This window comes from Bombina bombina, chromosome 2 (genome assembly GCF_027579735.1).
Source record: "Bombina bombina isolate aBomBom1 chromosome 2, aBomBom1.pri, whole genome shotgun sequence".
Classification (NCBI taxonomy): Eukaryota; Metazoa; Chordata; class Amphibia; order Anura; family Bombinatoridae; genus Bombina; species Bombina bombina.
In genome coordinates this window covers 894,959,116-894,976,895 of record NC_069500.1, presented here as the reverse complement: position 1 = coordinate 894,976,895, position 17,780 = coordinate 894,959,116, and the positions used below count along the sequence as shown (strand labels likewise).

Below are 17,780 nucleotides of genomic sequence, written 5' to 3'. Positions count from 1 at the left end.
AATTGTAACTTAGGTTAGGATTTATTTTACTGGTAATTTTGTAATTATTTTAACTAGGTAGCTATTAAATAGTTATTAACTATTTAATAGCTATTGTACCTGGTTAAAATAAATACAAAGTTGCCTGTAAAATAAATATTAATCCTAAAATAGCTACAATGTAATTATTATTTATATTGTAGCTATATTAGGGTTTATTTTACAGGTAAGTATTTAGCTTTAAATAGGAATAATTTATTTAATAAGATTTATTTTACTTTGTTAGATTTAAATTATATTTAACTTAGGGTGGTGTTAGGGTTAGGGTTAGACTTAGCTTTAGAGGTTAATACATATATTATAGTAGCAGTGAGGTCCGGTCGGCAGATTAGGGGTTAATACTTGAAGTTAGGTGTCAGCGATGTTAGGGAGGGCAGATTAGGGGTTAATACTATTTATTATAGGGTTTTTGAGGCGGGAATGAGGTGGTTTAGGGGTTAATACATTTATTATAGTGGCAGCGAGGTCCGGTCGGCAGATTAGGGGTTAATAAGTGTAGGTAGGTAGCGGCAACGTTGGGGGGGGCAGATTAGGGGTTAATAAATATAATATAGGTGTCGGCGATGTTAGGGGCAGCAGATTAGGGGTACATAGCTATAATGTAGGTTGCGGCGGTGTACAGAGCGGCAGATTAGGGGTTAATAATAATATGCAGGGGTCAGTGATAGCGGGGGCAGCAGATTAGAGGTTAATAAGTGTAAGGTTAGGGGTGTTTAGACTCGGGGTACATGTTAGGGTGTTAGGTGCAGACTTAGGAAGTGTTTCCCCATAGGAAACAATGGGGCTGCGTTAGGAGCTGAACGCTGATTTTTTGCAGGTGTTAGGTTTTTTTTCAGCTCAAACTGCCCCATTGTTTCCTATGGGGGAATCGTGCACGAGCATACTTTTGAACCTGGCCGCGTCTGTAAGCAACGCTGGTATTGAGGGTTGAAGTGGTGGTAAATATGCCTGTACGCTCCCTTTTTGGAGCCTAACGCAGCCCTTCAGAGAACTCTAAATACCAGCGTTGTTTAAAAGATGCGGGGGGAAAAAAACACGCGTAGCTAACGCACCCCTTCTAACGCAAAACTCTAAATCTAGTCGTTGGATCTGTGCAAATCCAGAATATCACTACAATAAATGCAGCTTCTGGCTGCCATCTTCAGCATTCGGATTAGCCAGAATGTCACAAATGCATATCCCTATTAAAAGGGACTTTCCGGTCAAAATTTAAAAGATGAATTACATCTTTGAATAGAAACATATTTGCAATATAAATGCATTGGCAAAAAAGCTTCCAGTAAAAGTTATCACTGTTTTAGTTTCTCTGCACTTGCATGTGAAGCATAGCGAGATATTCTCACTGCACCAGCATTTTAAATACTGCAGCTGCTCAGATCACCAGTGGGGCTTGCATCATGTCATTACCAGATGGTACAAGCACCTTAGGCTTTCTGAGCAAGTGCTCTGTTTAAAATGCTTGTGCACAGTGCATACATAAAGGGGTCAATTTAGCTCCCCGTCAGTAGAAATACGTCTATTGCACCTTAAGTGGGTGAGACTCTGTGGCAGAGGAGGAGTCTGGAGTTGCTGTCAGACATGGAGGTCTCAGCCTGCCCTGGAAAGAAAGGAGAGGGGAGGAAGGGAAGTGTGAGGAACTGAAGCTAAGCTGGCTATGCACCATGTGAGTTAAAAACAAATTATGGACACCTTGATATTTAACAGGTGTTCATGTGTGTCTAGTTTAGTTATTTTAAAGTTATTTTTTACAAAAGTTCAGTGTTTCACCAAAGAAAAAATGTGCTCATCAAGCAGTGAAGAGTCATGCCCTTCCAGTAGGGATGGACGAATGTTTCTAAAAATTCGAAATTTAAAACAAATTTTTATACGTTTGTTCGAATCAAATATCGAATATTTATATAACATTCTATTTTTGAATTTTCGTTTTCAAATTTTTCAATAACATTTGAAAATATTTGTTCGATTAATAGAATGTTTAGCTATGTATTTTATAACACATTCAATTTTGAAATGTAATATTCGAATTCGAATGTAACATTTGAATTTGAATGTGACATTCAAATTCGAAATAGTATTTCTAGTTTACAACTGTGTTTTATAAATTTAATATTCGAATGCTTCATTCAAATTCGAATGTGACATTCGAATTCGAATGTAGCATTCAAATTATAAATAGTATTTCTAGTCTAATACTGTGTTTAATAAATGTAATATTTGAATTTGAATGTCACATTCAAATTCAAATGTCATATTCGAATCTACAGTCTACAACTGTGTTGTATAAATGTAATATTGGAATTTGAATGCTACATTCGAATTCGAATGCAATATTCGAATTCAAAATAGTATTTCTAGTCTAATAATGTGTTGTATAAATGTAATATTCTAATTTGAATGTCACATTGAAAATCAAATGTAGCATTCAAATTCTAAATAGTATTTCTAGTCTACACCTGTGTTGTATAAATGTAATATTCAAATTCGAATGTAACATTCAAATTCGAATGTGACATTCGAAAACTGTAAATAACATTCAAAAATAGAATTTTTATGAATATTCGTGCTTATCAACATTCGATTATGTAAATCAAATTTCTACAATAACATTTGTTCTAACATTCAAATTCTAACATTCAAATTCGAATATAAACACATTCACCCATCCCTACCTTCCAGCTTCCTGCTTTCTCTCTAACTGGAATTCATTTAAGTTCTTCCAGAGATAGCTGGGATGAGGCTTGCAAGGGAAATACATGTGTACACACTCTAATGGTCGTGGGATACTCTTCTATCAGACCAAACCCGGCCCATAGTCTTGTTATCCTGGCGTTGAGCCGCAATGATAGGGAATATCCCAGAGCAGAGAAAGTTAGTAAGATGAGGAAGACGGCACTTACCACAGGCAGGATAGTCCCAGCAGCAACGGCAGAGCAGTCCAAGGCAAAACATAATTTATGTAAGAACTTACCTGATAAATTCATTTCTTTCATATTAGCAAGAGTCCATGAGCTAGTGACGTATGGGATATACATTCCTACCAGGAGGGGCAAAGTTTCCCAAACCTTAAAATGCCTATAAATACACCCCTCACCACACCCACAATTCAGTTTAACGAATAGCCAAGAAGTGGGGTGATAAGAAAGGAGCGAAAGCATCAAAAATAAGGAATTGGAATAATTGTGCTTTATACAAAAAAATCACCACAAAAAGGGTGGGCCTCATGGACTCTTGCTAATATGAAAGAAATTAATTTATCAGGTAAGTTCTTACATAAATTATGTTTTCTTTCATGTAATTAGCAAGAGTCCATGAGCTAGTGAAGTATGGGATAGCAGATACCCAAGATGTGGAACTTCCACGCAAGAGTCACTAGAGAGGGAGGGATTAAAATAAAGACAGCCAATTCTGCTGAAAAATTAATCCACAACCCAAATCAAAAGTTTCAATTTTTATAATGAAAAAAACTGAAATTATAAGCAGAAGAATCAAACTGAAACAGCTGCCTGAAGTACTATTCTACCAAAAACTGCTTCTGAAGAAGAGAAAACACTAAAATGGTAGAATTTAGTAAAAATATGCAAAGAAGACCAAGTCGTTGCTTTGCAAATCTGAACAACAGAAGCTTCATTCTTAAAAGCCCAGGAAGTAGAAACTGACCTAGTAGAATGAGCCGTAATCCTCTGAGGAGGGGATTTACCCGACTCCACATAAGCATGATGAATCAAAAGCTTTAACCAAGATGCCAAAGAAATGGCAGAAGCCTTCTGACCTTTCCTAAAAACCAGAAAAGATAACAAATAGACTAGAAGTCTTTCTGAAATCTGAGTAGCTTCAACATAATATTTCAAAAACTCTTACCACATACAAAGAATGTAAGAATCTTTCCAAAGAATTCTTAGGATTAGGACACAAGAAAGGGACAATAATTCCTCTACTAATGTTGTTAGAATTCACAACTTAGGTAAAAATCGAAATGAAGACAGCAAAACCACCTTATCCTGATGAAAAATCAGAAAAAGGAGACTCACAAGAAAGAGCAGATAATTCAAAAACTGTTCTAGCTGAAGAGATGTCTAAAAGGAACAATACTTTCCATGAAAGTAATTTTAATGTCCAAAGAAAGCATATGCTCAAACGGAAGAGCCTGTAAAGCCCTCAGAACCAAATTAAGACTCCAAGGAGGAGAAATTGGCTTAATGACAGGCTTGATACGAATCAAAGCCTGAACAAAACAATGAATAACAGAAAGATTAGCAAATTTTTCTGTGAAAACAGCACAGAAAAAACAGAGATTTGTCCTTTCAAAGAACTTGCAGACAAAAACCCTTATCCAAACCATCCTGAAGAAACTATAAAATCCTAGGAATTCTAAAAGAATGCCAAGAGAATTTATGAGAAGAGCATCATGAGATGTAAATCTTCCAAACTCGATAATAAATCTTACTAGACACAGATTTCCGAGCCTGCAACATAGTAATAATCACTGAGTCAGAGAAACTTCTATGACTAAGTACTAAGCGTTAAATTTCCATACCATCAAATTAATAATTTGAGTTCCTGATGGAAAAAACGAATGTTAAGATATAAGGTCTGGCCTTAATGGAAATGACCAAAATTGGCAACTGGACATCCGAACAAAAACAATATACCAAAACCTGTGTGGCCATGCTGGAGCCACCAGCAACACAAAAGATTGCTCCCTGATGATTTTGAAAATCACTCTAAAAAGAAGAACCAGAGGCGAAAAAATATAGGCAGATTGAAAACTCCAAGGAAATGTCAATGCATACACTGCTTCCGCCTGAGAATCCCTGGACCTGAATAGGCCCCTGGGAAGTTCCTTGTTTAGATGAGATGCCATCAGATCTATTTCTAGAAGCCCTCACATCTGAACAATTTCAAAAAAACACATCTGGGTAAAGAGACCATTCTCCCGGATGTAAAGCTTGATAAACAGAGATAATCCGCTTCCCAATTGTCTATACCTGGGAAATGGACTGCAGAAAATAGACAAGAGCTGGATTTAGCCCAAGCAAGTATCCGAGATACTTCTTTCACAGCCTAAGGATTGAGAGTCCCACCCTGATAATTGACATACGCCACAGTTGTGACATTGTCTGTCTGAAAAACAATAAACGTCTCTTTCTTCAAAAAGAAGCCGAAACTGAAGAACTCTGAGAAATGCACGGAGTTCCAAAATATTGAATGGTAATCTCGCCTCCTGAGATTTCCAAACCCCTTGTGCTGACAGAGATCCACAGACAGCCTCCCAACCTAAAAGACTCGCGTCTGTAGTGATCATGGTCCAGGTTGAATGAACCGAAGAGACCCATAGAACTATATGATGGTGATCTAACCACCAAGTCAAAGATAGTTGAACATTGGGATTCAAAGATATAAAAAGTGATATCCTAGAATCCTTGCACCATTAATTCAGCATAAAAAAACTGGAAAGGTTTCCTATGAAAATGAGCAAAGGGAATCGAATCAATGCTGCAGCCATGATACCTAAAACTTCCATGCATATAGCAACTGAAGGAAATAATAGAGACTGAAGGTTCCTACAAACGGAACCCAATAAAATTGTCACTTGACTGTTAGAGACAAAGACATTGACACAATCTATCTGGAAACCTAAAAAAAAAAGGTGACCCTTGTCTGAGGAATCAAAGAGCTTTTGATAAAAAAATCCTCTAACCATGTCTTTGAAGAAACAACAAAAGTTGAATCGTATGAGATTCCGCAGAACGAAAAGACTGAGCCAGTACCACGAGACCGTCCAAATAAGGAAACATTGAGAACCTTGAAAAGATTCTTAGAGCTGTCGCTAGACCAGAAGGAAAAGCAACAAAGTGGTAATGCTTGTCAAAAAAGAGAATCTCAGAAAATGAAAATAATCTGAATGAAAACAGAAAATGAAGATATGCATCTATTGTATCTATTGTAAGCAAATAATGCCCTCACTGACCAAAAGGCAGAATAGACCATATAAACACCATTCTAAAAGATGGTACATTTATATGACAATTCAAAAAGATTTTCTATCTTTGGGACAATGAATAGTTTTGAATAAAACCCCCAAATACTGTTCCTAAAATGGAACTGGTATAAATACCCCAGAAAACTCCAGGTCTGAGCAGCGCCTTGAGCGCCAACGGGTGACCAGCCACGCTTCACAAGTACCCAATACATACAGGTCTGAAACACACTTCAGGAGAGTTTGAGCCTTACTGGAATAGCTGGAATATCTTAGAGAAAAAAAGACTTCTCACAGGCGGTTTTACTCTGAATACTATTCTGTACCCAAATCTAAGAAGTTTGGACCGAATTGAACCAAACAATCTTTAAAAAGTCTTAACCTGCCCCTTACCAGCTAAGCTGGAATAAGAACCGCACCTACATGCAAATTTGGGGAGCTGACTCTGATATTTTAAATGGCTTAAATTGAATGAAGAAAACTTCCAATTATAAACATGTTACTTGGGGAAGAAATAGGATTCCGTTCCTTAGTAAGAACAAAAACTAATATAAGCTTAATATTTAGTCTTAGAGCTCAATCTTGAAGCACAGAGTAACAGTAGAAGAATTCAATCAGCCATTCAGATTGAGCTTGCATTCTATTGGCTGATTGGAACAGCCAATAGAATGCGAGCTCAATCTGATTGGCTGATTGGATCAGCCAATCGGATTGAACTTCAATCTGATTGGCTGATTGAATCAGCCAATCAGATTTTTCCTACCTTAATTCCGATTGGCTGATAGAATCCTATCAGCCAATCGGAAATTGAAGGGACGCCATCTTGGATGACGTCCCTTAAAGGAGCCTTCATTCGTCGTTAGTCCGTCGGGGAAGAAGGATGTTCCGCGTCGGCGGGATGAAGATGGATCCTGAAGAAAGAAGATTGAAGACCCCGCTTGGAAGATGACATCGCCAGGATGGAAGACTTCTTCATCGCCGCTTGGAAGATGACATCGCCCGTATGGAAGACTTCTTCAGCGCCGCCTGGATGATGACTTCATCGGATGGAAGACTTCTTCAGCGCCCCTTGGAGGATCACTTCTGACGCTCCGGATCTCCTCTTCGGTTCCATCAGTGGGTCGGCTGGCTGAAGACAACTCAAGGTAGGATGATCTTCAGGGGGGTAGTGTTAGGTTTATTTAAGGGGGGTTTAGGTTAGATTAGGGGTATGTGGGTGGTGGGTTTTAATGTTGGGGGGGTTGTATTTTTCTTTTTCAGGCAAAAGAGCAGTTTTCTTTGGGGCATGCCCCGCAAAAGGCCCTTTTAAGGGCTGGTAAGGTAAAAGAGCTTTGAACATTTTTAATTTAGAATAGGGTAGGGCATTTTTTTATTTTGGGGGGCTTTGTTATTTTATTAGGGGGCTTAGATTAGGTGTAAGTAGCTTAAAATTGTTGTAATATTTTTTAAATGTTTGTAACTTATTTTTTTTATTTTTTGTAACTTAGCTTTTTTTATTTTTTGTACTTTAGTTAGTTTATGTAATTGTATTTAATTGTAGTTATTTGTAGTTAATTTATTTAATTAATTTAATGATAGTGTAGTGTTAGGTTTAATTGTAACTTAGGTTAGGATTTATTTTACAGGTAATTTTGTATTTCTTTTAGCTAGGTAGTTATTAAATAGTTAATAACTATTTAATAACTATTCTAACTAGCTAAAATAAATACAAAGTTACCTGTAAAATAAATATAAATCCTAAAATAGCTACAATGTAATTATTAATTACATTGTAGCTATCTTAGGGTTTATTTTACAGGTAAGTATTTAGTTTTAAATAGGAATAATTTATTTAATGATAGTGTAGCGTTAGGTGTAATTGTAACTTAGGTTAGTTTTTATTTTACAGGTAAATTTGTCTTTATTTTAGCTAGGTAGCTATTAAATAGTTAATAACTATTTAATAGCTATTGTACCTAGTTAAAATAAATTGAAAGTTACCTGTAAAATAAAAATAAATCCTAAAATAGCTACAATATAATTATAATTTATATTGTAGCTATATTAGGGTTTATTTTAAAGGTAAGTATTTAGTTTTAAATAGGATTAATTTAGTTAATAATAGAAAATATTATTTAGATTTATTTAATTAATATTTAAGTTAGGGGGTGTTAGGGTTAGTGTTAGACTTAGGTTTAGAGGTTAATAATTTTATTACAGTGGCGGCGGTATAGGGGGGCAGGATAGGGGTTAATACATTTATTATAGGTGGCGACGGTGTAGGGGGGGCAGGATAGGGGTTAATAAGTTTAATATAGGTTGCGGCGGGGTCCGGGAGCGGAGGTTTAGAGGTTAAATTATTTATTTAGTTGCAGCGAGGTCCGGGATCGGCAGGATAGGGGTTAATAACTTTATTATAGAGGGCGGCGGTATAGGGGGGGCAGGATAGGGGTTAATAGGTATCAGGTAGGTGGCAGAGGGGTCTGGGAGCGGCGGTTTAGGGGTTAATACATATATTATAGTTGCGGCGGGGTCAGGAAGCGGCGGTTTAGGGGTTAACATGTTTATTATAGTGGCGGTATGAAAACCAGGTACGCTGGGCCGGAAAAGTGCCGAGCGTACCTGCTAGTTTTTTGATAACTAGCAAAAGTAGTCAGATTGTGCGGAACTTGTGTGCGGAACATCTGGAGTGACGTAAGAATCGATCTGTGTCGGACTGAGTCCGGCGGATCGAAGCTTATGTCACAAAATTCTACTTTTGCCGGTCTGTAGCCTTTGATAACTAAGGCGAATCAGCCTCGTCACAAATACGCTGCAGAATTCCAGCGTATTTGAGGTTGACGGCTTGATAACTATCCCCCTATACCTCATTTGCAAAAATATCAAAAAATGACGACACAAATGAAATTATTAGCATGTTGATCAACTTAACAATGCTAAACAAATCATAATCCGATACTTGTTGTACTAAAGTATCCAACCAGAAAGTTGCAGCAGTTGCAACATCAGCCAAATAAATTACAGGTCTAAAAAAAGTACCTGAAAATAAATAATTTTCCTTAAATAAGATACAAGTTTCCCATCTGAAGGAAAAAAATAAATACTATTTGCTATAGGAATAGTAGTATGTTAAGCAAGAGTAAAGATAGCCCCATTAACTTGGGGAATCTTCCCTCAAAACTTAAAACTAACTGCCGGCAAAGAATACAATTTAAAAACCTTAAAGAAGGAATAAAAGAAATTCCCGGCCTATTCCATTCCCTAGTATCAGGAACTGGAGAAAATCTCTGAAGAAAACACAGAAGGTTAATAAGCAGAATTTAAATGTTAGGTAGTCTTAATCAAAAGAACTAGTTACTTTAATATCCAAAATAATCAACACCTTTTCAACAAACAACGAATGTACTCTATTTAAAAATAAAAAAGTAGATTTGTTAGTGTCAATATCTGATGAAGAATATTCTGAATGAGAAAAAACACCATCAGAGAAGGATAATTCAGTATGTTGTTGGTCATTTGAAACTTCATCAACTAAATGAGAATTTTAAAAAAGACCTAAAAATTTTATTAGAAGGCGGGATGGCAGACAAAGCCTTAAAATAGAATCAGAAAAATATTCTTATAAATTCCTAAATATATCTTGTACATTAGATGTAAAAAGAATAGCAATAGATAATGCATAAATACTAATGGACTCTGCATGTAAAATTTATCATAATAACTTATTACAAACCATAGCTAAAGATAAACATTCATAACATTAAAATAAATGAACTTAGCTTTGGTAGGACTGATATCAGTCATCAGGAATCCCTTAGTATTTTCTGATACAGGAACAGTTTTTGGAATATCTTGCAATATGTAATAGAAAGAACAACATATAAAGCAAAATGATCAAATTCCTTAAATGACAGTTTCAGGAATGGGAAAAAAATGCAAATGAAACAAGCTTCTAGAAAACCAGAAGCAACTGAAAAGTGAGACTGAAATAATGTGAAAAAAACTGGCGCCAAGAATGACGCCCATATTTTTTGGCGCCAAAAAAAATACACATACGTCAAAAATGACGCAATTATGAAAAAACTTCCGACGCCAACTATGACGCCGGAAATGACAAAATGTTTTGCGCCACAAAATTCTCGCGCCAAAAATGACGCAATAAATAGAAGCATTTTCTGCACCCGCGAGCCTAACAGCCCGCAATTTTGAAAAAAAAGTCAATTGAAAATTGAAGGTAAGAAATATGAAATTATATGCATTTTTCCAAAAATGAAACTGACAGTCTGAATGAAGGAATACTGAATATCCTGAATCATGGCAAATATAAGTTTAAACACATATATTTAGAACTTTACATATAAAGTGCCCACCATAGCTTTGAGTGTCATAAATAGAAATAAGACTTACTTACCCCAGGACACTCATCTACATATAGTAGATAGCCAAACCAGTACTGAAACGAGAATATGTAGAGGTAATGGTATATAAGAGTATATCGTCGATCTGAAAAGGGAGGTAGGAGAAGAAATCGCTACAACCGATAACAGAGAACCTATGAAATAGATCCCCTAGAGGAAGAACATTGAATTCAAATAGGCAATACTCTCTTCACATCCCTCTGACATTCACTGCACTCTGAGAGGAAAACCGGGCTCCAGCTTGCTGCGAAGCGCATATCAACGTAGAATCTAGCACAAACTTACTTCACCACCTCCATGGGAGGCAAAGTTTGTAAAACTGAATTGTGGGTGTGGTGGGGGGTGTATTTATAGGCATTTTAAGGTTTGGGAAACTTTGCCCCTCCTGGTAGGAATGTATATCCCATACGTCACTAGCTCATGGACTCTTGCTAATTACATGAAATAAATCATTAGAATGGTCAGGCAGGCAGGGCTTGGCAACAGTAAAGCAATCCAAGGGCAAACCACTAGAATCGTCAGGCAGGCAGGGTTTGGCAACAGTAAAGCAGTCCAAAGGCAAACCAGTAGAATGGTCAGGCAAGCAGGGTTTGGCAATGGTAAAGCAGTCCAAGGGCACACCACTACAATGGTCAGACAGACAGGGTTCGGCAACAAAGAGGCAATCCAGAACAACAGGGGTTAATAAGCAGAGTAGTCAGACAAGCAGAGTTCAGCAGCAGTAATCAATCCAGCAATTTAGGGGTTAAGCATGCAGAGTAGTCAGACAAGCAGAGTACAGCAGCAGTAATCAATCCAGCAATTTAGGGGTTAAACAGGCAGAGTAGTCAGACAGGCAGGGTTCATACACGAATAGGCTAATTGAAGCAACGATCTATCACAAAGTAACACCTATACTTGGGCAGTGATAGATCATTGTGACAGGACTTACATAGGCGCCACAGGCGTCCGTAACGGCATCAGGGAGAGAGGAGCGTGCGGTGATGACATCAGCGCCGCATGCATCCGGACCCGACACAACCCCTGGTAACGAGCAGGGAAGGAGACACAGCACCCCTAGCAACTGCTAGAGTGGCGCAACGTGACACACACAAAGAAAAATAGTTCTTCAAATAAAGGTGTTATTGAAACATCTTGAATTAAGATATGACCAATTACTTCATATTATACACCAATAGTATGTGCAGTTGGTGCCTGTATGCCTATCAATTTATGGTCAGCAGACCAGATTCTCTGCAGAATGCTGACCTATGCAAGATGATGTATCTTCTGCAGTTTCAAACTTCCATGTTTCATTCCAAAGTGCAAGGTCACCTCTTTTGCTTTCAATGTTACTGTGCCCTCATGCCTCCTGTTTCCTCTGCCAGTGTTACTTGCTTCACATTTACTTTGTATGCGTATTAATGGTAAAAGAAAATGACACTCAGATGCCTTGTGACCATAATTTTACTATAAATCACATTCTCATCTTTTTTCACTGCAGAGTGAGTGCACACACAAACCTTATCAAGATCATGATATCAGATGTTTATATTACAGAGCCTTACACATCCTGAGAGCTAGGGAGTAACATCTTCTTACATTTTTACTAAGGCTCTTAGCTTTTTGGATTATTCAACATCAACTATATACAAATGCCCCTTCATGTGTTCTAAAACGTGTGTGTTTGGCTTCTAAGTATTTAATATCAGTTAAATACAAATCTCCTGAGTCCCTGATACAAATGTTGAGAGGTTTGTTATATGATACACATTAATGTGTTAACCTAACAGCAATGCATTCTCTTGAACTATCTCTGTATTTGTTGATTTTCAGATAATAAAAAAAAAATTATATTTTTATTTCTACTTTGTCTTTAGGAAAGAAAATATTGGGCAGAACTGCGTGGAACCACAATTTTCCTTTACATTGATAAAAAAGAAGAGAAGGTAAGATAGTAAATCAAATTTTAAAGAGATTGAGAAGTCAAAATTAAACCTTCATGATTTCCATAGAGCATGTGATTTTAAACAACTTTCCAATTGATTTCATTTATTCATTTATTGTGCCATAGATAACTCCATAATTTGGAGGATCTAAGTAAACAGCTTTTTCAAAGAGTTTATCTTGGTTTCCGCACAAAAATGTATCCAAACTCTTGCACAGGCACTGTTGTAGGAACCTATATATGTGGTCGAATGAAGCTAACTTCCAAGAGAAAGGGTGTCAAACCCTCTATCATATCCATCATAACCATCCATCATGTATATAAGGGAGAACAAACATCCAATTGTTCCAAATCAGACAATCTCATCCTAACATCATGTGAGGTTCTAATGGAAGATGTAGGGTTGTCAATTTCATGGCCAATATTGTCAATCTCTAAACCAGAGGTTTTTTAGTCTATTACCTAAGTAGTGATAGAAAATATACATGAGCAGGTAAAAAAGGAGATCATTTACCTCAAAATTGTTTTGCTCACTAGAGTAACGCCTAGATTTAGAGTTCTGCGGCCAAAGGGGTGCGTAGCTAACGCTGGCTTTTTTCTGGCCGCACCTTTTAAATATTGCTGGTATTGAGAGTTCACAGAATGGCTGCGTTAGGCTCCAAAAAAGGAGCGTAGAGCATATTTAAGGCAACTTCAACTCTCGATACCAGCGGTGCTTACGGACGCGGCCAGCTTCAAAAACGTGCTCGTGCACGATTCCCCCATAGAAAACAATGGGGCTGTTTGAGCTGAAAAAAACCTAACACCTGCAAAAAAGCAGCGTTCAGCTCCTAACGCAGCCCCATTGTTTGCTATGGGGAAACACTTCCTACGTCTGCACCTAACACCCTAACATGAACCCCGAGTCTAAACACCCCTAACCTTACACTTATTAACCCCTATTCTGCCGCCCCCGCTATCGCTGACACCTGCATATTTTTTTTAACCCCTAATCTGCCGCTCCGTAAACCGCCGCTACTTACATTATCCCTATGTACCCCTAATCTGCTGCCCCTAACACCGCCGACCCCTATATTATATTTATTAACCCCTAATCTGCCCCCCACAACGTCGCCTCCACCTGCCTACACTTATTAACCCCTAATCTGCCGAGCGGACCGCACCGCTATTATAATAAAGTTATTAACCCCTAATCCGCCTCACTCCCGCCTCAATAACCCTATAATAAATAGTATTAACCCCTAATCTGCCCTCCCTAACATCGCCGACACCAAACTTCAAACATTAACCCCTAATCTGCCGACTGGAGCTCACCGCTATTCTAATAAATGTATTAACCCCTAAAGCTAAGTCTAACCCTAACACTAACACCCCCCTAAATTAAATATAATTTAAATATAACTAAATAAATTAACTCTTATTAAATAAACTATTCCTATTTAAAGCTAAATACTTACCTGCAAAATAAATCCTAATATAGCTACAATATAAATTATAATTATATTATAGCTATTTTAGGATTTATATTTATTTTACAGGTAACTTTGTATTTATTTTAACCAGGTACAATAGCTATTAAATAGTTAAGAACTATTTAATAGCTAAAATAGTTAAAATAATTACAAAATTACCTGTAAAATAAATCCTAACCTAAGTTACAATTAAACCTAACACTACACTATCAATAAATTAATTAAATAAAATACCTACAATTACCTACAATTAAACCTAACACTACACTATCAATACATTAATTAAATACAATATCTACAAATAAATACAATGAAATAAACTAACTAAAGTACAAAAAATAAAAAAGAACTAAGTTACAAAAAATAAAAAAATATTTACAAACATCAGAAAAATATTACAACAATTTTAAACTAATTACACCTACTCTAAGCCCCCTAATTAAAATAACAAAGCCCCCCAAAATAAAAAAATGCCCTACCCTATTCTAAATTACAAAAGTTCAAAGCTCTTTTACCTTACCAGCCCTGAACAGGGCCCTTTGCGGGGCATGCCCCAAAGAATTCAGCTCTTTTGCCTGTAAAAAAACACATACAATACCCCCCCCCCAACATTACAACCCACCACCCACATACCCTTAATCTAACCCAAACCCCCCTTAAATAAACCTAACACTAAGCCCCTGATGATCTTCCTACCTTATCTTCACCTCGCCGGGTATCACACCGATCCGTCCTGGCTCCAAAATCTTCATCCAACCCAAGCGGGGGCTGGCGATCCATAATCCTGCGGCTGAAGAGGTCCAGAAGAGGCTCCAAAGTCTTCACCCTATCCGGGAAGAAGAGGCGATCCAGACCGGCAACCATCTTGATCCAAGCGGCATCTTCTATCTTCATCCGATGAGGAACGGCTCCATCGTGAAGACCTCCAGCGCGGATCAATCTTCTTCCGACGACGTCCAACTGAAGAATGACGGTTCCTTTAAATTGCTGATCGGATCGGCCAATCGGATTGAATTTGATTCTGATTGGCTGATTCCATCAGCCAATCAGAATTTTCCTACCTTAATTCCGATTGGTTGATAGAATCCTATCAGCCAATCGGAATTTGAGGGACGCCATCTTGGATGACGTCCCTTAAAGGAACCGTCATTCGTCGGGAAGTCGTCGGTGAAGATGGATGTTCCGCGACGGCGGGATGAACATGGATCCGGAAGAAAGAAGATTGAAGATGCCGTTGATAGAAGACTTCAGCCGGATCATGGACCTCTTCAGCTCCCGCTTGGATGAAGACTTCAGCCGGATCATGGACCTCTTCAGCTCCCGCTTGGATGAAGACTTCAGCCGGATCATGGACATCTTCAGCCCCCCGCTTGGGCTTGGATCAAGACATCGGAGGAGCTCTTCTGGATCGATCGGTGAACCTGGTATGGTGAAGATAAGGTAGGAAGATCTTCAGGGGCTTAGTGTTAGGTTTATTTAAGGGGGGTTTGGGTTAGATTAGGGGTATGTGGGTGGTGGGTTGTAATGTTGGGGGGGGTATTGTATGTGTTTTTTTTACAGGCAAAAGAGCTGAATTCTTTGGGGCATGCCCCGCAAAGGGCCCTGTTCAGGGCTGGTAAGGTAAAAGAGCTTTGAACTTTTGTAATTCAGAATAGGGTAGGGCATTTTTTTATTTTGGGGGTCTTTGTTATTTTATTAGGGGGCTTAGAGTAGGTGTAATTAGTTTAAAATTGTTGTAATATTTTTCTGATGTTTGTAAATATTTTTTTATTTTTTGTAACTTAGTTCTTTTTTATTTTTTGTACTTTAGTTAGTTTATTTCATTGTATTTATTTGTAGATATTGTATTTAATTAATGTATTGATAGTGTAGTGTTAGGTTTAATTGTAGGTAATTGTAGGTATTTTATTTAATTAATTTATTGATAGTGTAGTGTTAGGTTTAATTGTAACTTAGGTTAGGATTTATTTTACAGGTAATTTTGTAATTATTTTAACTATTTTAGCTATTAAATAGTTCTTAACTATTTAATAGCTATTGTACCTGGTTAAAATAAATACAAAGTTACCTGTAAAATAAATATAAATCCTAAAATAGCTATAATATAATTATAATTTATATTGTAGCTATATTAGGGTTTATTTTACAGGTAAGTATTTAGCTTTAAATAGGAATAATTTATTTAATAAGAGTTAATTTATTTCGTTAGATGTAAATTATATTTAATTTAGGGGGGTGTTAGGGTTAGGGTTAGACTTAGCTTTATGGGTTAATCCATTTATTACAGTAGCGGCGAGATTCGGTCGGCAGATTAGGGGTTAATAATTGAAGTTAGGTGTCGGCGATGTTAGGAAGGGCAGATTAGGGGTTAATACTATTTATTATAGGGTTATTGAGGCAGGAGTGAGGCGGATTAGGGGTTAATAACTTTATTATAGTAGCGGTGAGATCCGCTCGGCAGATTAGGGGTTAATAAGTGTAGGCAGGTGGAGGCGACGTTGAGGGGGGCAGATTAGGGGCTAATAAATATAATATAGGGGTCGGCGGTGTTAGGGGCAGCAGATTAGGGGTACATAAGGATAACGTAGGTGGCGGTCGGCAGATTAGGGGTTAATTATTGTAGGTAGCTGGCGGCGACGTTGTGGGGGGCAGGTTAGGGGTTAATAAATATAATATAGGGGTCGGCGGTGTTAGGGGCAGCAGATTAGGGGTACATAAGGATAACGTAAGTAGCGGCGCTTTGCGGTCGGCAGATTAGGGGTTAATTATTGTAGGTAGCTGGCGGCGACGTTGTGGGGGGCAGGTTAGGGGTTAATAAATATAATATAGGGGTCGGCGGTGTTAGGGGCAGCAGATTAGGGGTACATAAGTATAACGTAGGTGGCGGTCGGCAGATTAGGGGTTAAAAAAATTTAATCGAGTGGCGGCGATGTGGGGGGACCTCGGTTTAGGGGTACATAGGTAGTTTATGGGTGTTGGAATTACAGAGGAAAAGCATACACTTGGGCTGCACTCCTAGGTCAGGTTGCAAATTAGTTGCAAATAATAATCACTTAGTTGCTGATCCAAGATTGGAATGTGGGAATAGGAATAGACACTAAATTAAAATATAACTTTTATTGGGTTTAACAATTAAAATAGGAAAAATCATTAAAACCACACTTAAGTACCGACTGTAGTATGTAGAACTTTAATAACCGAATTTGTGGTTCAGTTAAGCAGTTATACCTGCTTGCATGCAAGCCTAATATACCTATCTAACGTAGTACATAACTTGTAAATTACCAGTAGTAGTGATAGGTTGGCTTAACACTCTATATTAATACGTGTGTGCGAGAATAGAGTAAAAGGTAAGTCCACTTTTATTTAGACAGGTAGTTAAACCATGACTGATTGAGTATTATCATATAGGAGCTTAATAGACTAGCGTTGTAATGGCACACAATATTGTGACTCAATGTGCCTAAACTTCTCCTAAATATTCATATGATAAACCACAATATAGGAAAGGTGAATATAATTATAGGAGAGAGGTTGTGCTAAAATATTGGTTAGAAGCTTGCCACGTGTTTATTTTAGCATTGTAACATTCACAGGTTCACTTGTTATATTGTATCCGGCTTTATGTTGCGGATAATTCACCATGTATTATTTGGCCGGTATGTCTATATATTATTTGACCCAAGAGTTATAGGTAATACAGTTAATGCTCTTAGTATTATTTAGCCGGTATGCATCAACATTCGATCGACCCAAGGGGTTGCAAATCATACAAGGCAAATGCGGTATCAATTGAACGTCTGTAGCGTGGGTTTTATTAGAGCTGATTAGATATTGGTCGTGCGGCGTCTAAACAATTGAAGTACTAGTCAGATGTGAGCTGTATGAGCTCAATACTGTTTAGCCGGTATGCACAAATATAGTATTGACCCAAATCACTGTGAATAATACGAGGCAAGTAAAATGCC

General features: G+C 37.6%; 1 protein-coding gene across 2 annotated transcripts in view; it reads left to right on the top strand.

Annotated features, from left to right (window-relative positions):
- The window catches only part of STAP1 (signal transducing adaptor family member 1), a 259,545-nt gene that overhangs the window by 43,387 nt on the left and 198,378 nt on the right, over window positions 1–17,780 (top strand). For both annotated transcript variants that reach the window (XM_053703267.1, XM_053703269.1), the window contains exon 2: window positions 12,273–12,341. In XM_053703267.1, coding sequence (XP_053559242.1) covers window positions 12,273–12,341 — 69 coding nt within the window. The remainder of the gene's footprint in view (window positions 1–12,272; window positions 12,342–17,780) is intronic.